Source organism: Carcharodon carcharias, chromosome 17 (genome assembly GCF_017639515.1).
Source record: "Carcharodon carcharias isolate sCarCar2 chromosome 17, sCarCar2.pri, whole genome shotgun sequence".
Taxonomy (NCBI): Eukaryota; Metazoa; Chordata; class Chondrichthyes; order Lamniformes; family Lamnidae; genus Carcharodon; species Carcharodon carcharias.
In genome coordinates, this window is record NC_054483.1 from 16232413 (window position 1) to 16249331 (window position 16919).

The following is a 16919-nucleotide window of genomic DNA, read 5'->3' on the forward strand; positions in this document are numbered from 1 at the left end:
TGTATTTCTATCTGAAAAGAGAGTGTGTAAGGTTATAGGGTTAAAGCAGGGGAGTGGGACTAGGTAAAATGCTGTTTCAGACAGGCAATGCAGACTGGATGGACCAAATGGTTTCCTTCACTATAAAGTTTGTGACTCTGATTTCAAATTTTCAGTATCTGTAGTACTTTGCTCTCCTATTATATGTTCCATGCTCAATGTTTCTAACCTTCATTTCAATTTAAAATGAGAAAATATTTATCTCCCAACACAAAGTATAAATCTTCTGTGAACAAAGCCTACTTTTTTGGATAAAAATATAAAGTTATGTCAGGTGAATTGGTCAGTGCTAATTCCCTGGACAGTTTTGTCACTTTAAAACTTTGAATTGAAAACCAAAAGTTGTGCGCCAAGAGGATATGTCACTGGTTCATGATATTCTCGAGCTTGGCCACTTCCCTTGCCCAAACCACGCCCCCCCCCCCCATGCTTGTGGCTTGTGCGTTACCTTCAATCGCAGGGCAGCTCTGCTGCCCAACCCAACGTGCGTGAACCTTGAAGTCCAACAGGCGACCCAGCTAATGCACAACGTTACTGTGTACTCCCTTCCGAGTTCCCCTCAAAGTGCAGCCTGCCAAGTGCACGTGTTTTGTATGCTATTGTGAAACATCAGTGTGCAATCATGCTAACGTGGAAGGATTATTTGGGGGTGAGGGGCAGGGGAGAGAGCAATTCTGGTGGGCTGGGCTTAAAATGATATGCAGATGTATTACAGTGAGATTCCCGGCGTCCAATGGTGGGAAACATGGCCTGACATTGGTGGGCTGAGCGGACGGTTGCAAACTGGTTTCCAGATGTCGTGCAACTGATTTTTGGTCTTCTCATCATATTGGGTGGCATGAGTAGACAATGTGCCCCAGGCCAGCAGGAGGCACTGCTGATTCAGCCCAATGTTTCTGCTATCTTCAGAAGTATGCATTTTCTTGGGGTCTGTCCACTGGCTTCCAGCTAAACAAGCCTCCACCATTCCTTAAGCATCTTGCATCTGTGCACACCCCTAGATCAAGTGTGAGCTACACTGCACTGTGGCTTACTGCCTCCACCTCACAAAACCTTTGACTTCTGATGGATGTAGACCCAAGGCTATTTTTCAGCTCTTGGACGACTCTGTGCCTGCTGAACTCAGGGCTGACACCTGCTGACTTGGGTGCTCGTATCTCCAACCCCAAAGAACTTCTTCTGAAAAATTTCCATGGACAACTTTCCAGAGCTCCACCCTGAATCACTCATGCCTGGAGTAACAGGGGTTCGTTGAGATGTCCAATTGATATTTATGTCAATTAAACTTTTTAGTTTCTAAACCAAACCTTGACGTCCGTATGAAAAATTTGAATTCGGAATGAAGTCAGGGAGATTCTCCTCAGACTTGGTGTCTGAAGCCTCCCAGCTAAATGAAGGCCCCCTGGGCTTTGACCCTCTTAACTCTGACCTCATAAGAACACATTCAACCCTTTGAGCTGTAATTAACTTGGACTTGTTCAATTTGCATTTACGTTAGGGTTGTTTGTCAGTTTCTTAATTAGGCTTTCAGTTATCATGTATTTAACAAAGTAAAAGTTACTTCCAAAATATTACTATGAACCATGAACTAGATGGTGGACACGCTCTACAATTCTATGACATTGCTGCAATGCTTTGCTACTGCAGTTGGCTTGTGTGAGAAATTTGACTTGCCAGTGTACCATGGATGGCATATGCACGTGTTCTCATGAAGCACATTTCAAGCAGAAAACAAAGCCACCTATATTGTATATTAAACCTGCAAGGCAAGAAAAATGCTTTTAAGTTGGTTTTGTGACACTCCCGTGAAGAGCAGACATGTCACTGTTGTCAAGTAGACGAGGATTTGATTTATGACATCACTGATGTGTCGAGTTGGAGAACCTTTTTTTAACCTTAGAACATGAAAACATAAGAAATAGGAGCAAGATAGGGCCACTTGTCCCCTCAAGCCTGCCCGCCATCCAATAAGATATGGCTGATCTGCCCCAGGCCTCAACTCCTTCGTGCCAGCTCCTCATAGCCTTCAACTCTCTGATTATTTCAAAAATCTATCTACCTCCTCTTTAAATACTTTGTGATCTACCCTCCACAACTCTCTGCGGTAAACAATTCCAGACATTCACTACCCTCTGAGAGGAGAAATTATTTTGCACCTTAGTTTTAAATGAGTATCCCTTTATTCTGTAACTATGTCCCCTAGTTCAAGATTCCCCGCCTAGTGGAAACATTTTCTCAACATCTAGCCTGTCAAGCCCCTTCAGAATCTTGTACGTTTCTATAAGATCACCCCTCATTCTTCTAAACTCTAATGAATAAAGGCCTAATCTGTTTAGCTGTTCTTGATAAGTCAACCCCTTCATCCCAGAAATCAGCCTGGTGATTCTCTTTTTGAGCTGCCTCCAATGCCAGTATATCCTTTCTTAAAGACAAGGATCAAAACGTACACAGTACTCCAGGTGCAGCCTCACCAACACCTTGTACAGTTGTAAAAAGACTTGCCTATTTTTAAACTCCAATCCCATTGCAATACAGGCCAAAATTCCATTTGCCTTCTTAATTACTTGCTGCATCTGCATGCTAACTTTGTGTTTCATGTACAAGTACACCCAGATTCCTTTATGCTGCACCTTTGTGGAGTCTCTGTCCATTTAAATAATAGACTGCCTTTTGATCTTTCTACCAAAGTTCATGACCTCACACTTCCCTACATTAAACTCCAACTGCCAAGTTTTTGCCCACTCACTCAACCTATCTATATCCCCTTGCAGATTCCTCATGTCCTGATCACAAAATGCCCTCCCGCTTATTTTTTGCATTGTCAGCAAATCTGGATACATTACACTCTGCACGCTCCTCCAAGTCATTAATATAGGTAATAAATAATTGAGACCCTCAAACTGATCCTTGTGGCACTCCACTAGTTATGTCTTTCCAACCTGAAAAAGACCCATTGATCCCAACATTCTCTTCTGTGCGTTAACCAACCCTCATTCCATGTTAATACATTACCCCCAATACGGTGCGCTCCTGTCTTGTGCAATGATGTTTTATTTAGCACCTTATCAAATGCCTTCTGGAAGTCCAAAAGCGCTACATCTACTGGTTCCCCTTTATCAACTCTGCTTGTTATATCCTTAAAGAACCCTAGCAAATTGGGATGAAACATTTAAGTTTTGAAGAGAGGTTGGATAGACGTGGGTTGTTTTCGTTGGAGCAGAGAAAACTGAGGGGTGACTTGATCGAGGTGTACAAGATTGAGGTGCATGGATAGGGAGCAGCTATTCCCATTAGTTGAAGTGCCAGTCATGAGGGGACATAAATTCAAGGTCAGGGCAGGAGGTTTAGGGGGGATGTGAGGAAAAACTTTTTTACCCAGAGGGTGGTGATGGTCTGGAATGCGCTGCCTGGGAGGGTGGTGAAGGCGGGTTGCCTCACATCCTTTAAAAAGTACTTGGATGAACACTTGGCACGTCATAACCTTTTCAAGGCTATGGGCCAAGCCCCATGTAAAATAACCTGATGTTTTAATAAACTCTTTGATTTATGACCAATATTAGTTTATAAGAAAAATTCAAAAGTTTTTTTAAAACGTAAATTTTTAAAAGTGAGTAACCTCTCTTCAAAACTTAAATGTTTCATCCCAATTTGCTAGGGTTGTTTCAGGATATAACAAGCCGGTAAATAGGATTAGATAGGTAGGCCAGGTGTTTCTCACGTTTTGGTACAGACTCGATGGGCCGAAGGGACTCTTCTGCACTCTGATTCTGTGAAATTTGTCAGACATGATTTCCCTTTCCCAAACCCATGTTGACTCTGTTTGATTGCATTATGCTTTTCTAAATGTCCTGCTATTTCTTCTTTAATAATGGACTTTAGCATTTTCCCAACGACAGATGTTAGGCTGACTGGCCTATAGTTAGTTTCCTGCTTTTTGTCTCCCTCCCTTGAATAGGAGCGTCACATTAGCAGTTTTCCAATCCGCTGGGACCCTCCCAGAATCCAGTGCATTCTGCAATATTTTGACCAATGCCTCCACTATCTCTGCAGTCACTTCCTTCCTTGGATGCAGTTCATCAGGTCCTGGCGACTATCTGCATTTAGTCCCATCAGTTTGTCAAATATTTTGTGTCTCATGATAAAGACAAGATCTTTCCTCCCATTAGCTCCTTGCTTATCTGATATCTTTTGGGATGTTTATAGTGTCCTCCACTGTGAAGACCGATGTTAAATATTGGTTTAAGTTATCTGCCATTTCTCTGTTCCCTGTTAACAATTCTCTAGTCACATACTCCAAGAGTCCCACACTCACTTTAGCCACTCTTTTTATATACTCATCGCTCTTGCTGTTTTTTTTTAATTTTTCTTTCCATTTATTTTCATAATCAATTTGACCGGGATACCCTTTTACTGAGCATTATGAAATAGCTGCTTCATTGTCTGCTGCTGTTCATCCACTCATTTAGACAACCTTCTTCATACCTCTGTAATTGCCCTTATTTAAGTTGAGGACATTGGTTTGAGATCCCAGTTGCTTGCTTTCAAACTGTATTTGAAACTCTACCATGTTGTGATTGCTACCCTCTAGAGGATCCTTAACCATGATATCTCTTATTAATCCTATCTCATTGCACATTACTAGATCTAAAATAGCTTGTTCCCGTGTAGGTTCTGCAATGTATTGGCCTAAGAAACAACCCCTGATGCACTCTACAAATTTGTGTTCCATGTTACCCCTGCCAATTTGATTTATCCAATTAATATGCAGATTAAAATCACCCATGACAATTGTAGCAGCCACCTTAAATGCCTCCATTATTTCCCAATTTATACCTTGTCCTTCAGTGAGGCAACTCTTCAGGGGCCTTTCAATGACTCCACCCGTGACTTTCCTCTTGCCATTCCTTATTTCCACCCAAACTGATTCTACATCATTATCTATTGCACCTATATCACTACTCACCACCACACTGATACCTTCCTTTGTTAACAAGCTACCCCACCTCCTTTTCCTTTTTGCCTTTTTTTGGAATGTCAAATAGCCTTGAATATTGAGTTCCCAGTCTTGGTCACCCTGCAACCACATCTCTGTAATAGCTATCAAGTTATACTCATTTATTTCTATTTGTGCCGTCAACTCATCTATCTTGTTACAAATGCTGCTTGCATTCAGATAAAGAGCCTTTAAGCTTTGACTTTTTATTATTACTCATTCTGGTTCTAATTTCTGCTGCACTCTTCTTATATTTTCTGCCACTTCCTGTCACACTTTGATTATCGTTCGCCTCTTCACTACCCTGCACCTCTGCTCTCTTGCTTCATTTTGATTTTTTTTAAAACATCAGTTGAACCCCACCCCCCACTAATTAGTTTAAAGTCCTATCTACAACCCGAGTTATGAGTCACCAGTACACTGGTCCAAGCATGGTTCAAATGAAGTCCATCCCAATGGAATAGCTCTCTCCTTCCCCAGTACTGGTGTCAATGCCCCATAAATCAGAACCCACTTCTCCCACACCAATCCTTGAGCCACACATTTAAAGTTTGTGCTGATTAGTTCTGATGTGTTCTGTAAGGGCCTTGCGCTTCAATTTACGTTGGGCTAGTTGTGTTTCATCGATCCATATAAAATAGTGCAATCACTCTCTTGCAAGCTGAACATATTTCTACAGAATTGCTGATGTTCTACAGAGAGCTTTTGAGGTAGAGAATGTTATTTTAAAGACAGAAGCAAATGAGTGTTTAAAGCAAATGAAGATATAACGCTATGAGTGGAGTAGAACGAGATCAGCTTTGAACTGTTCTCGAGCAACATAAGCTGCACAGACAGAGGGGGATCTTAACCCCCAAAAAAGATTTTAAAAAGATTTCCTACTCAAAAACTCCGGTTTTAACAGAGGTGATTTGGGGGAGAAGAAGAAACGTTTGAGGCTGTGAGCCTCCATTTTAACAGAATTTTTATTTTTAACCTAGAGAGGCTGAGTTTGCTCAGGCTCGGGAACCCGACATGGGCCAGACCTGTAACAGGTCTACTTGCAGCACTGTTTATGGGCAGGAGGAGCAAGAGTCTTTCCTCCAGGCCCAACAAGCTAAACTCATAGCTGTTCCCCCCCCCACCCATGTGATTTTTTTTTTTTTACTCATCTTTCAACCACACCACCCCCACCCTCCTCAGTCATGATTTCCAACTTATCTGATCTCGACTCCTTTTGCTTCCCCACCTTACTAGGCAGCCAACATGTTGATCATATTTTCAGGGCTTGGGTTTATTTCTGCAGAATATTTGGGGAAACCCTTAGTTCCAGTTTTCCCATCCAGAAATCATCTTGGGTCAATGGATCAGATGGTCTCCATCTTGCAGTTCATGTAAGCTATAGCATTTTCTTCTGTTCCCTGCAGGTGGCAGACTTTGCTCTCTGTGGATGATCTGGTGGAGAAGGTGATCAATAAACTGGAGGAAGTGAAGGAGCTGAACGACACATACATCTTCTATACGTCGGACCATGGCTATCACACAGGTGTGTTTAGAGTAAAGCTTTTGCAGCATTCCATACAGTTCCATTTTTATTTTTTGCATGAATCTAAGGCTATAATATGACTCAAACTCTTGCTTTATCCATCTGTCACTGCTCTTGCAATGACAGCAATGAACTGGAGCTCCTTTTTGATTATAGAACGTGATTCTGATCTTTCACATGAAATTGGAGCAGGCGTGTGCTGTGCTAACGTTGCTTAAGGCTCCAAACTTGTCACAGTTACTCAATCTGCCCCCCCCCCCCCCCCCGAATAAGATTTGACTCTGAATGATGATTTGCAAAAGGAGAATAAGAAACTTTGCTCTAAATTGTGGACCAGGTCCATGGGGTGTTTCATACATCAGTGGAAGGGGCTATTTTTCATAATCATTGTGGATTGGTAGCCTCTTGGCCTTTTAACTGCTTACGTAAGTGGCACATTCAACAGAAGTAAGCCATTTAGCCCCTCGAGCTTGTTCTGTCATTCAATGATAACATGGCTGATCTGTATAACCCCATGTAGCTGCCTTTTTCCCCATGCTCCTTAATACCTTTTGGTTAACAGAGATCTATCAATTTCTGATATCAAATTAACAATTATTCCAGCATCAACTGCCATTTGTAGGAGAATGTTTTAAACATTAGATCTGGAAAGCCTAATTTGTAACCAAGTTCCCTATTCCTAGATTTAACCAAGTAAAATAGTTAATCACTGCCCACTAAACTTAAAATCTTGGATTAAATCACCCGTTTATCTTCGAAATAGCAGAAAATACAACTCCAGTTAGTATCATCTCTTTTAATTTAACCTTTGGAGTACTGGGTGTCATTCTGCATTCCCTAGGCCAGAATATCTTTCCTAAGTATGATGCTCAGAGCTGCTCTCAGTACTCTTAAGTGTAGTATAACCAGCATGTTGTGTAGCTGCAGGATGATTTTTAACCCCTTGTATTTTATTCCTTTACATGTAAAGGCCAGCATTCCAGATTGCCTTTTAAAATTACTTTCTGTATCCAATTATGACATCTTAATAATTTATATATTTGGGGCCCTTTAGACTCTTTGGACCTCCAGCGCTTGTAGCATTTCACCATTTAAAAAAAAAGGCCTGTTCTATCAATTCTGGGTTCAAAATGGATGATCTCATATTTACCACAATTTTGCCCACTCATTGAATCTACTAATATCTCTAATTTTCCACTTACATTTATACTCCTTAGAACCTCTTTTTGGCATCAGTAAATTTGGAAAATGTGGCTCTGTCTCATTGATGTAAGTTATTAATAAGTAGAGTGAATATTTGAGGCCACAAAACAGATCTCCGGAGGAGTACCCAACAGCTGCTATTGATCGTAACTTCATCTGTTTGCAGGGCAGTTCTCTCTCCCCATTGACAAGCGGCAGCTTTATGAGTTTGATATTCGAGTACCATTGCTAGTCCGTGGACCAGGCATCAAAGCCAAACAGACCATTAAGGTAATCTTTAACATTCAGTGGCTGTCGCATATCACAATGTGGGCCTAGATGGGAATCCAAGACCATTTTAAGGTATGTGTTCACTCCCAGCAATGCAGCTGACACATGAACTGAGGCAAGGCATGTGACCCTTCTACAAACCCAGGTATTAGACAATAACAATCTTTGCAAATGGACGCTAGAAGGAAACATCTTTTAAATAAAGAGAGCTTGCACTTATGTAGCACCTTCATGACTCGGGCAATCCCGGCTAATGAAGTTGTTTTGAAATGTGGGAACTTTTATCATTTGGGGAAATTCATTTGTAGCTTGAGCAAGATCCCGCAACCAGTGATGAAATAAGTGACCACATAATCAAGGCTGGAAATCTTCGAGGCAGGTAGCGAGAGTCAGGGAATTTCACAGCTTGGTGTGGCCGCATTGGTGGGAAGTGCTGCTTTTTTATTCCAGGGGGGGTTGAGTGCTAACAGTAGTTGGGTCTGCAGCCCCCCACCCCCGCACACTGCAGAGCATGGGGGCAACTACAGTGCCTGAAAGGTGCAAAGGTGGGCTGTTTAAAAGGCCTGCCTCGGTGCTTTGAGACTTTGTCCCAGTTATAATAAAAGCAGTAAAACCCTATAGCCCCTGCCCCACCCAATGCAAACGCACAACACACACACACTTCCCATGCCCCATCCAGCCACCTCATGCCCTCCACATCCCTTCCCCATAGCGCCAGCTGTTTGAGCGCACTAATGGATGCCTGGGCTCTCATCCAAACCTCAATGTATTCTTTGCTGAGAGTCCAGACAACCATTACAATGCTAAATCAGCTATGCTCCAGGGTAAACATTACTTGATGGAAAGCTCTACCCCTCTGATCTCTCCTCTCAAACTTGCATGGTTCATTTACACAAAATGAAGCGGTTTCAGGTGCTTGCAGTTTCTGCTATTGATAATTTAAAGGGTCTGGATGCTTGATGCTTCTATTGGCTGTAGTAAAAGCAATTTTTATGGATGAACGACTTTTAAAAAATCTTTCTGAACTTATCCTATCATCAGTATAGGGTTGATGGGTTCTATACAGAGTGTTTAGGGGGTGAATGAGGACATGTAAGGGCCATCATTTGGCATGGGGGTACAAGGGGCCATGGGGGATTGGTAGGGCATAGCTTGGCATGGGTGAGACTTTTTGAACTTTGCTTGAACTTGTCTTTCAGAAGGTTCTCTCATCCAGACTATGGCTCACGACACCTCCGAGGTCCACGAGCCCTTTTAAAAGTTGGCCCACTTCCATGAAAGTTGCGGAGGACTAGGACATGCCAATCCTCGCATTGGAGCTGGCCAGGTCAGGAGTGCAGGCTTGCGGCACCCTTAAATGGCACTGATAAATCAAACTCCAGGAATGGGGTTGGGAATCTCGCACTCGGGTCCCAGCTGCTATTTTCATGCCTCCATGGAGTCTCCCGAGCTCCCAGCTCTCTATCTTTGGTGTTGGATAACTACAGTTGGGGAGGGGTCAGCACATTTTCAGAAACTAAATGGTACATACATACAGAACAGTTCTTGCCTTTGTACTATAGCTAGGAGGAAATCCTAAGAGGAAAGCTGAATTCATTTTTTTCCTGATTTGTACAGGAACCCATACTGAATATAGACCTGGCCCCCACCTTCTTGAATATTGCTGGATATGATGTATTGAAAAGTATGGATGGCAGCTCTTTCCTTTCCCTAATGGTGAGTACAATATGCCTTATCTCTCATTGTCTCTTTAGACATGATATGGTGAAACTCTGCTTGTCCGACTTGTGCTATTTCAATGAGAGTGAAAAGCAGCAATGCAAAAGCTGCCATAACTCCTCCGATCAAGAAGCAGGCTGTGCCTACTTGGAATGAGACCTGGACCACATGGAGGCTTGGGGCTGATGAGTGGCAAATGTCATGAGCAGGTTCAATAATCATCTGCATCAAAAAAGTCTAACTACCTCTCCTTGACATTCTGTGCCATGACCATAATTGAATCTCCATGATTAATATCACCTATGATCACAATCTTAACTGCACCATCCCTATAAATGCTCTGGCCACGAGCAGATCGGAGCTGGGGATTCTGCAGTGAGTTAGTTCAATCGCTTGCAAGGCACCAGTCAGGTGTGTGAGGAAATAATTTCCTGGGTGAGTGCAGGTCAGCATTATCTAGGCAGCTTGATTGGCACCTCATCCATCACCTCAAATTTTCACTCCTTCCACCACCAGTTCGATGTAGCTGCAGTATTTACCATATACTGCAACAACTGAAGAAGTATTTTTCAACACAGCTGCAAACCTCTTACCCATACCACCCAGGAGGACAAGGCCAGCAGGTACATGAGAGGACTTGTAAATCCTTACTGGGTCAAATTGTTGGAACTCACTGCCAAGAGTTGAAGTACCTTTGCCACGTGGGCTTAAGCAGTTCAAAAAGGGTTTGCCACCACCCTCATGGGCAATAAATGCCAGGCTTATTATGACAGCTACACCCATGATTGAGGTCTTTAAAGATGCTGTGGGTTGAGAATCGGCCTGTTGAGTCACATGAAGACCCTTGGCAGAAACTGATGACCCACTGTCATCCTCCAACGACAACTGACAACCTGCCCACTAAGTGTACATCCTCCTACTTAAGAATAGTTTTGCCTGTGGTGGACCGGTAACACTGGTTTTGGAAGCTTTATTTAGAAAACTAATGCTTTGTGACAGGATTTGTGTGGCACTTTAGGAGAGAATAAGATCAAATTCAAGTAACCTGCATTAATAATCACACCACCAACCTTCAAAGCACCGATAACCAATCTTTGGCGTTTTTTTTACATCTTTTAAGTGTAAGGTGATGCTTTCTGTGTACTTGTTGAAAAGTGTGAAGTAGTGAAACGATCCTCAAGTTAATGCTGACAAGCTGCAACATAAATGCTTCTTCCTTGGCCATAATCATCTTTATGATAGATAATTAGTCCCTTTATGATAGGATTTTATGGGATCCCAGAACCTGTATGATGGCAAGGGTGAGGGGAAACAGCCACTCGCCAATCCAAGTATTCCCACTGGATGCCAATCCAGACTTCTGCATTGGAGCTCTGGTCTCTGCTCAGCACGATAATTCGGAGCAGGTTTTGAACCCTGACACACATGGAGATAGGAACACTACCAATAAACAAAAAGCCCACTTCTTTTAAATGAATGACCTGCTGCCCTGCCAGATACTGAGATTTGCTGTGCAAGGAGTTTATACAGAACACAACCACAAAGTAGTCCCTGTGCTTTGAACAAAAATTATAATTGTTCATGATCTATCACTTCAAGATCATACTTTACCCACTGATTCCTCTCTGGTTGCTTGACTAGCAGTGCAAATGGTGAGAAGATCTTTTAACGATAAAGAACCCCAAGACTATCTGCAAACTTCATTCTGCACTGTACTTGTCCTTTCTTCGGAGTGATTTTTGACAGTAGTTTGAGTCCTCTTTATTAAATTTCCTTCCACACTTCCTTTCATTTATTCCAGGATTCTTCACTGAATAAAACCCATTGGCGGAATGATTTCCTGGTAGAGTATACTGGTGAAGGTGCTGACAAGACAGACCCTGCATGCCCTAATGTAGGACCTGGTGTGGCTGTAAGTATTCTACAACAATTGCTTGCACTTATATAGGCCTTCAACATCACAAAAGTCCTGAGGGGCTTCAGAGGCAGAATCTGATTTTTACAAAACACGTTACATTACTCATTTGGAGAGCCTCCTGTGTTGCTGTTATCATGGAAAGATTCTCACTTGTGAAGGTTTGCTTTCAACTGCTTCATTCATCGAATCAGCATCGTGAAACCTTACTCACAGTTCACAGAGCAGTGTTATGCAGGTAAGCTAATGTTGACAAAAGCATTAGCAGTGACTTTCCTTATGGCACAATGGGTCAAGGTTTCATTTGGATAAAGCCATGCAGGATAAAAAAAAATCCAGGTTTAATTGCCTTTTATTGGTTCAAGAATAGTTTGGGTGATAATACAATTAAGTGCTTTTATAAATGTAATTATTTAATTGGTGTCTGACAGCCACATACTCCTCAAGTAAAGAAAGGAGGAAGCAGGATGAATTAAACAGGCTTGCTGTTTCTCTTCGCTATTCAGTAACTGCTGCAAAGGTTGTTCATGAGGATAGTAGTGTCCTTGACTGGTGTTCAAATCATTAATGAATGTTCATTGAACTCAGGTGTTGGAGGGTGATTGGGGTGCCTCAAAAACTATCTGAGCAAGAGTCAGCAACTTGCACAGAAGAGAGGGAGTAGGTGACATCAGAGGTTCTAGTTTTACCTGTGGTTGGAAATTTGTTTCTAAAATGCATATAATAAAAGTAACGTTGATTTTATTAGGCCATACTTGTGAAGCTAAGCTGGAAAATTCTTTGAAATTTAAAGTGTTATGTTTCCTTTTTTTAATGTTCTCTCTTTCTCCTTTCCTTAGGAATGTTTTCCTGACTGTGTGTGTGAAGATGCTTTTAACAATACTTACGCCTGTGTGAGGACATTATCTAAAACCAATCTACAGTACTGTGAATTTGCTGACAGTGAGGTAGGTGCTGTCTCTGTCACATGCTTGAGAGTCTTTTTCCTGCCTATCTCTGCAGGTGTGCTTTCTGCAAGCAATGGGATTCCAAATGAAAAATGTTACTTGGTCAATGATTTTCCCTTGGTTGATGTACATGCCACTTGAAAGAGATTTCAATTTCACAGCATTAACTTGGTCTGAATGATTTACGTTAGTTATTTTTTTTTAGTCTTTTGTGGAAGTCTATAACTTGACCTCTGACCCGCACCAACTGATCAATATTGCCAAAATTGTGGACCCCTCGCTACTTGTGAAGATGAACCAGCGGCTGATAAAGCTGGAATCTTGTTCTGGCAATGACTGCCGTACGATCAAGGTAGAGGAAGATGGGTAAGTTTTGGCATGCAAAGGTTGTGATGAAGGTACATTTTTGCACTCTGAATTTTGCTCATTCTTTGTTGAATTTCTCCATTTTTCCCTGCCACCAGACTTGACTCGGGTAGCACATTCTGCTCTGAGTCTAAAATCTCAAGTGACACTCTAGTACACTACTGTGTTGCCATCTTTACGTTCAGATATTAAACTGAGACCCATCTGCCCTCAGGTGAACATAAAATATTCCATGGCTTTGATTTGAAGAACAGGGAAATTACTCTGTGTGCTGACCGATATTTGTGTCTCAACTGACATCTCAAAAAACACATTGGTCGTTAGTGCATCGCTGTTTGTGGGAGCTTCCGGTGTCCAAACTGGCTGTCATTTTCTTACGTAACACAGTACTTCAGAAGTACTTATTGGCTGTAGGAAGCTTTGGGATGAACTGTGGTTGTGAAAGGTGCTGTGTAAATCCAAGCTTTTTTTTTTGTTTTATTTTATCATTTCCTGAAATTTTAAGTATAATTACTTGTTGCCTTTTTAATTCCCTTCTTCCCATGAAGGCACACTGACTCCTTGTTGAAATATGGTATCCAAGGCATCAGTCACCCTCAAGCCCCTTGCCTATATTTGCAGCATTCTTGTGTGAGCCTAAGGAGAGAGTGCAATTTGAATACACAGCTGAGACTAATCCTATCCAGATGATGCCCATATAAACTGCACAATGATCAGGGCAAGAATTGATGTTTTATCTTCATCCAACCCATGTCTGGCATGGAGATAATTTCTCATGTGTCTCTGTCTTTGGCATTAACAGGATTAATGAAGTTTCAGAATGGACACTGCACTGTATAATTTAGTTAAAGCAAAATAATGCAGATGCTGGAAATCTGAAATAAAGAGAAAATGCTGGAAAAACTCAGCAGTTTTGGCACTATCTGTATAGAGAGAAACAGTGAGTGTTTTGTGTCCCTATGACTCTTCAGAGCTGTATAACTTCGTACCACACAGAGGAATTAAGAAAATTCAGCTGATCTCCCATTAACATTTAGTACCTGGTGTTTGGCCATTAAATGTAAACAAACCTATTTCAAAGTGGCCTGTATAGCAACTAACAAACATCAGCCTCTGATTATAACTCATTCTCATTTAAACTATATTGGATTATGGGTCTGTAAAGCAGTCTCTTGCGTGGGGGTAGGAAAGAGTATATTAAGTCTCCTAACTGTATGATTATGCTGTATTACAGATTTGATTCCTAGATGAAGGAATACATGGAAGAGGTCCTCCCTTTCTGACATTTCACCTTGAGTAAACAAAATGTACCAGCCTTTGAAAGAGAAGAAACACTGTGAATTATTGTAAACTCAGAGATTTGGGCCCACAAACAAGCCAAGTGTGCAATAACTCAAATCGGAAAGAAAATGAATTCGAACAGTATCAGTTTTTTATTGTTGAACGCTTCAAACAAGGAACTCTGCTCCTTTCCTAATGTGAGATGACCTGCCTTTTTGGGAAAACCCAGCACCATATTTTTTTTGAATGATTACATCAATGTGACTTCACAATTTTTAATGGTCGGCACATGTTTGGAAATAGATCAGTACAAATACCTGCTAAAAGTTTTTAGCTGGCAACTGGAGACCTTATATTTCTGTTGGTCATTTAAGATGAGAGATCTTGCCATCCTCTCTACTGCTTGGTTGTGTTCTTGTTTTGAAGTTTCTTCCCCTACTGATTGAAGAGTAAACTCCTAGCAGAGAGCAGAGCGTAAATTGTTTTTCATCAGATCAGAACTCTCATTACAAGATTCAAATTTATAAAATCAACCAAATCCAGTAGTGGACGTTGGCGCTTGGTGACTTTGCAAGATTTTTGTAAATGACCAGTTGGATTTAAGGGCGATGATTGATTTTAAACAAATCTGCACTCTGCTACAAAATTGGAAATAACTGAGCCATCTCCATGTTTTCTGCTAGCTTTCTATAATGAATGTTATTGATGAAAAGGGCTGCTTATGTGAAAGTTAGTATGTCAGACTCTGCTGTAATGTTTTGCTTCTTGTATCAAGCCACTTCCTAAATCATCATTATTCAGTGCCATCTTAGAATATTTCTACAAGCTGGAATTATTTTGGAGAATTCCTGCATTAAACCTGATGAAGGGAAACTCCTCCATGGAGTAACTGTCTGAAAATAAACCACCTTTCTGCTGGATTTGCAAAGATAAATCCTTGAAAGAGAATCAAAGCTGCATAATTATCTCTTCTCTGGAATCTGGGGTTTGTATCCTGGTTTTGGAAGCTTGTTGAATTTGTCGGCTAATAGTATTTTTTTTGTATTATTAATCTGTTTCTCTAAATGTAGGAGAAAGTGATGAGAAAGTAAAATGCACAAGTGAGTTCTGAAATAAAAATCATTATTGGTAATAAGTGAGTGTTTGTTCAGACTTGCTGTTGTATTTTGCTGCTATTTTCTACTTGAACACTCTGTCCCTGCTTTTACAAAGTAAACACCTACAATAGCTTAGGGTAGGCCCAAGACAATTTCATAAGTTAATACTTAATGCTCGTTGTAGACCTCATTGGACATGTTACTGATCTGGATAAAAGAGATAACTGCTCTTCTACTGAACACCACAAATAGTCAAGTGCAAAGCTTATTTCTCTTATTTTTGTAAAGACAAAAAACACACTAAAGGGTTGCTCTGAACACAGTACCAAGCCAGCTACTTCAAATTTCGTACTTGCAATGTGTCGAGTTGAGTTCCTTCATTTCGCTTCATGGTGAAACATGCATCCCACTGGTCTTTGACCCGATCGCAAACATACCTGCCTCCTCCCTGTCAGCTTGGAAAAGATACGGTTCCTTCCATGGCACCCTAGTTCAGTCTTCAGTCAATCTTACCACCTCAATTCCTTCCTATGCAAGCACCCTGAACTCTACACCTGTCCTTTAAACACTATTATCCAGGTCTCTGAAAGGTCCTCGAGTGTGAGACAGTGACTCATACATACTTCCTCCAACTCATAGTTCAGTATGCCTATTCATGGTGTGGTCTCTTCTCGAGTGAGGAAACTGATTTGGGGATCATACAACAATGAAGAAGGCCATTCAGCCTATTGTGCAAGTGCTGGGTCTTTCAGAGCTATCTCGTACTGTTTTTTTTTTCTCCATAATGTGCATTTTTTTTCTGCTCAAATATGTATCAAAATTCTTTTTTCAAAGCTTAACATTGAATCTGCCTCTGCCACCCTTTTTAGGGAGCACATTCAAGATCATCATAACTTGCTGTGTATTTTAAAAAAAAAATTGTTCATGCTCCATATCCCCATTCCCCAATCTCTCCCATGGCACCTCAGATCTCCGATGCCCCCATAATTCCCATGTCCTCTGTATCTCTCATAACCCCATATCTCTCCTACCTCTTCCATGTCCCTTCTATGTCTGCATCCTCCATACTCACTCTCCCATTATCTATATGTACAGAACTGGCAAGTCTTTGAAATGATCTTGAAACTGACAACGTAAGCAGAGGTTTTGAAGATATTTAAGGGGTTGTAAATGGAGCTTTTTCAAAGTGTCATTCAAAGTTATTCACAATATCAGTGTCAAACTATTCTCCATCTCACAACTCTCAATCTTGCATAAACAAACGCACACAACACATCAAATGAAAGTGACTTCTTATAAGGTATTGGAGATGTCAATCAAACATAGATCTCCACTGCAAGCTGTATAAATATTGCCTACTGAGCTAAGTAGATTAGTCATTGTTGGAACTCAACAGCATTTATAATGAGGCCATCTGGCAACTGTATCAACAGAAAAAGAAAGAACAGAATGTTCTCACTGACTGACCTTAGCTCCTAATCCATCAATGCTTCAAATCTAAAATTCTCATCCTGATGTTTAAGTTCCTAAAATCATAACCTGCTCCAGCCCTATGACATCCAAG

The 16919-nt window shown here is 41.2% G+C and overlaps 1 protein-coding gene across 2 annotated transcripts in view; it reads left to right on the forward strand.

The window, feature by feature from the left end:
- The window catches only part of gnsb (glucosamine (N-acetyl)-6-sulfatase (Sanfilippo disease IIID), b), a 40463-nt gene extending 25073 nt beyond the window's left edge, over positions 1–15390 (forward strand). For both annotated transcript variants that reach the window (XM_041210412.1, XM_041210411.1), the window contains 7 exons: positions 6439–6557; positions 7927–8030; positions 9648–9746; positions 11551–11661; positions 12504–12611; positions 12817–12977; positions 14212–15390. In XM_041210412.1, coding sequence (XP_041066346.1) covers positions 6439–6557; positions 7927–8030; positions 9648–9746; positions 11551–11661; positions 12504–12611; positions 12817–12977; positions 14212–14224 — 715 coding nt within the window. In that variant the 3' untranslated portion in view covers positions 14225–15390. The remainder of the gene's footprint in view (positions 1–6438; positions 6558–7926; positions 8031–9647; positions 9747–11550; positions 11662–12503; positions 12612–12816; positions 12978–14211) is intronic.
- Positions 15391–16919: the final 1529 nt, after the last annotated feature.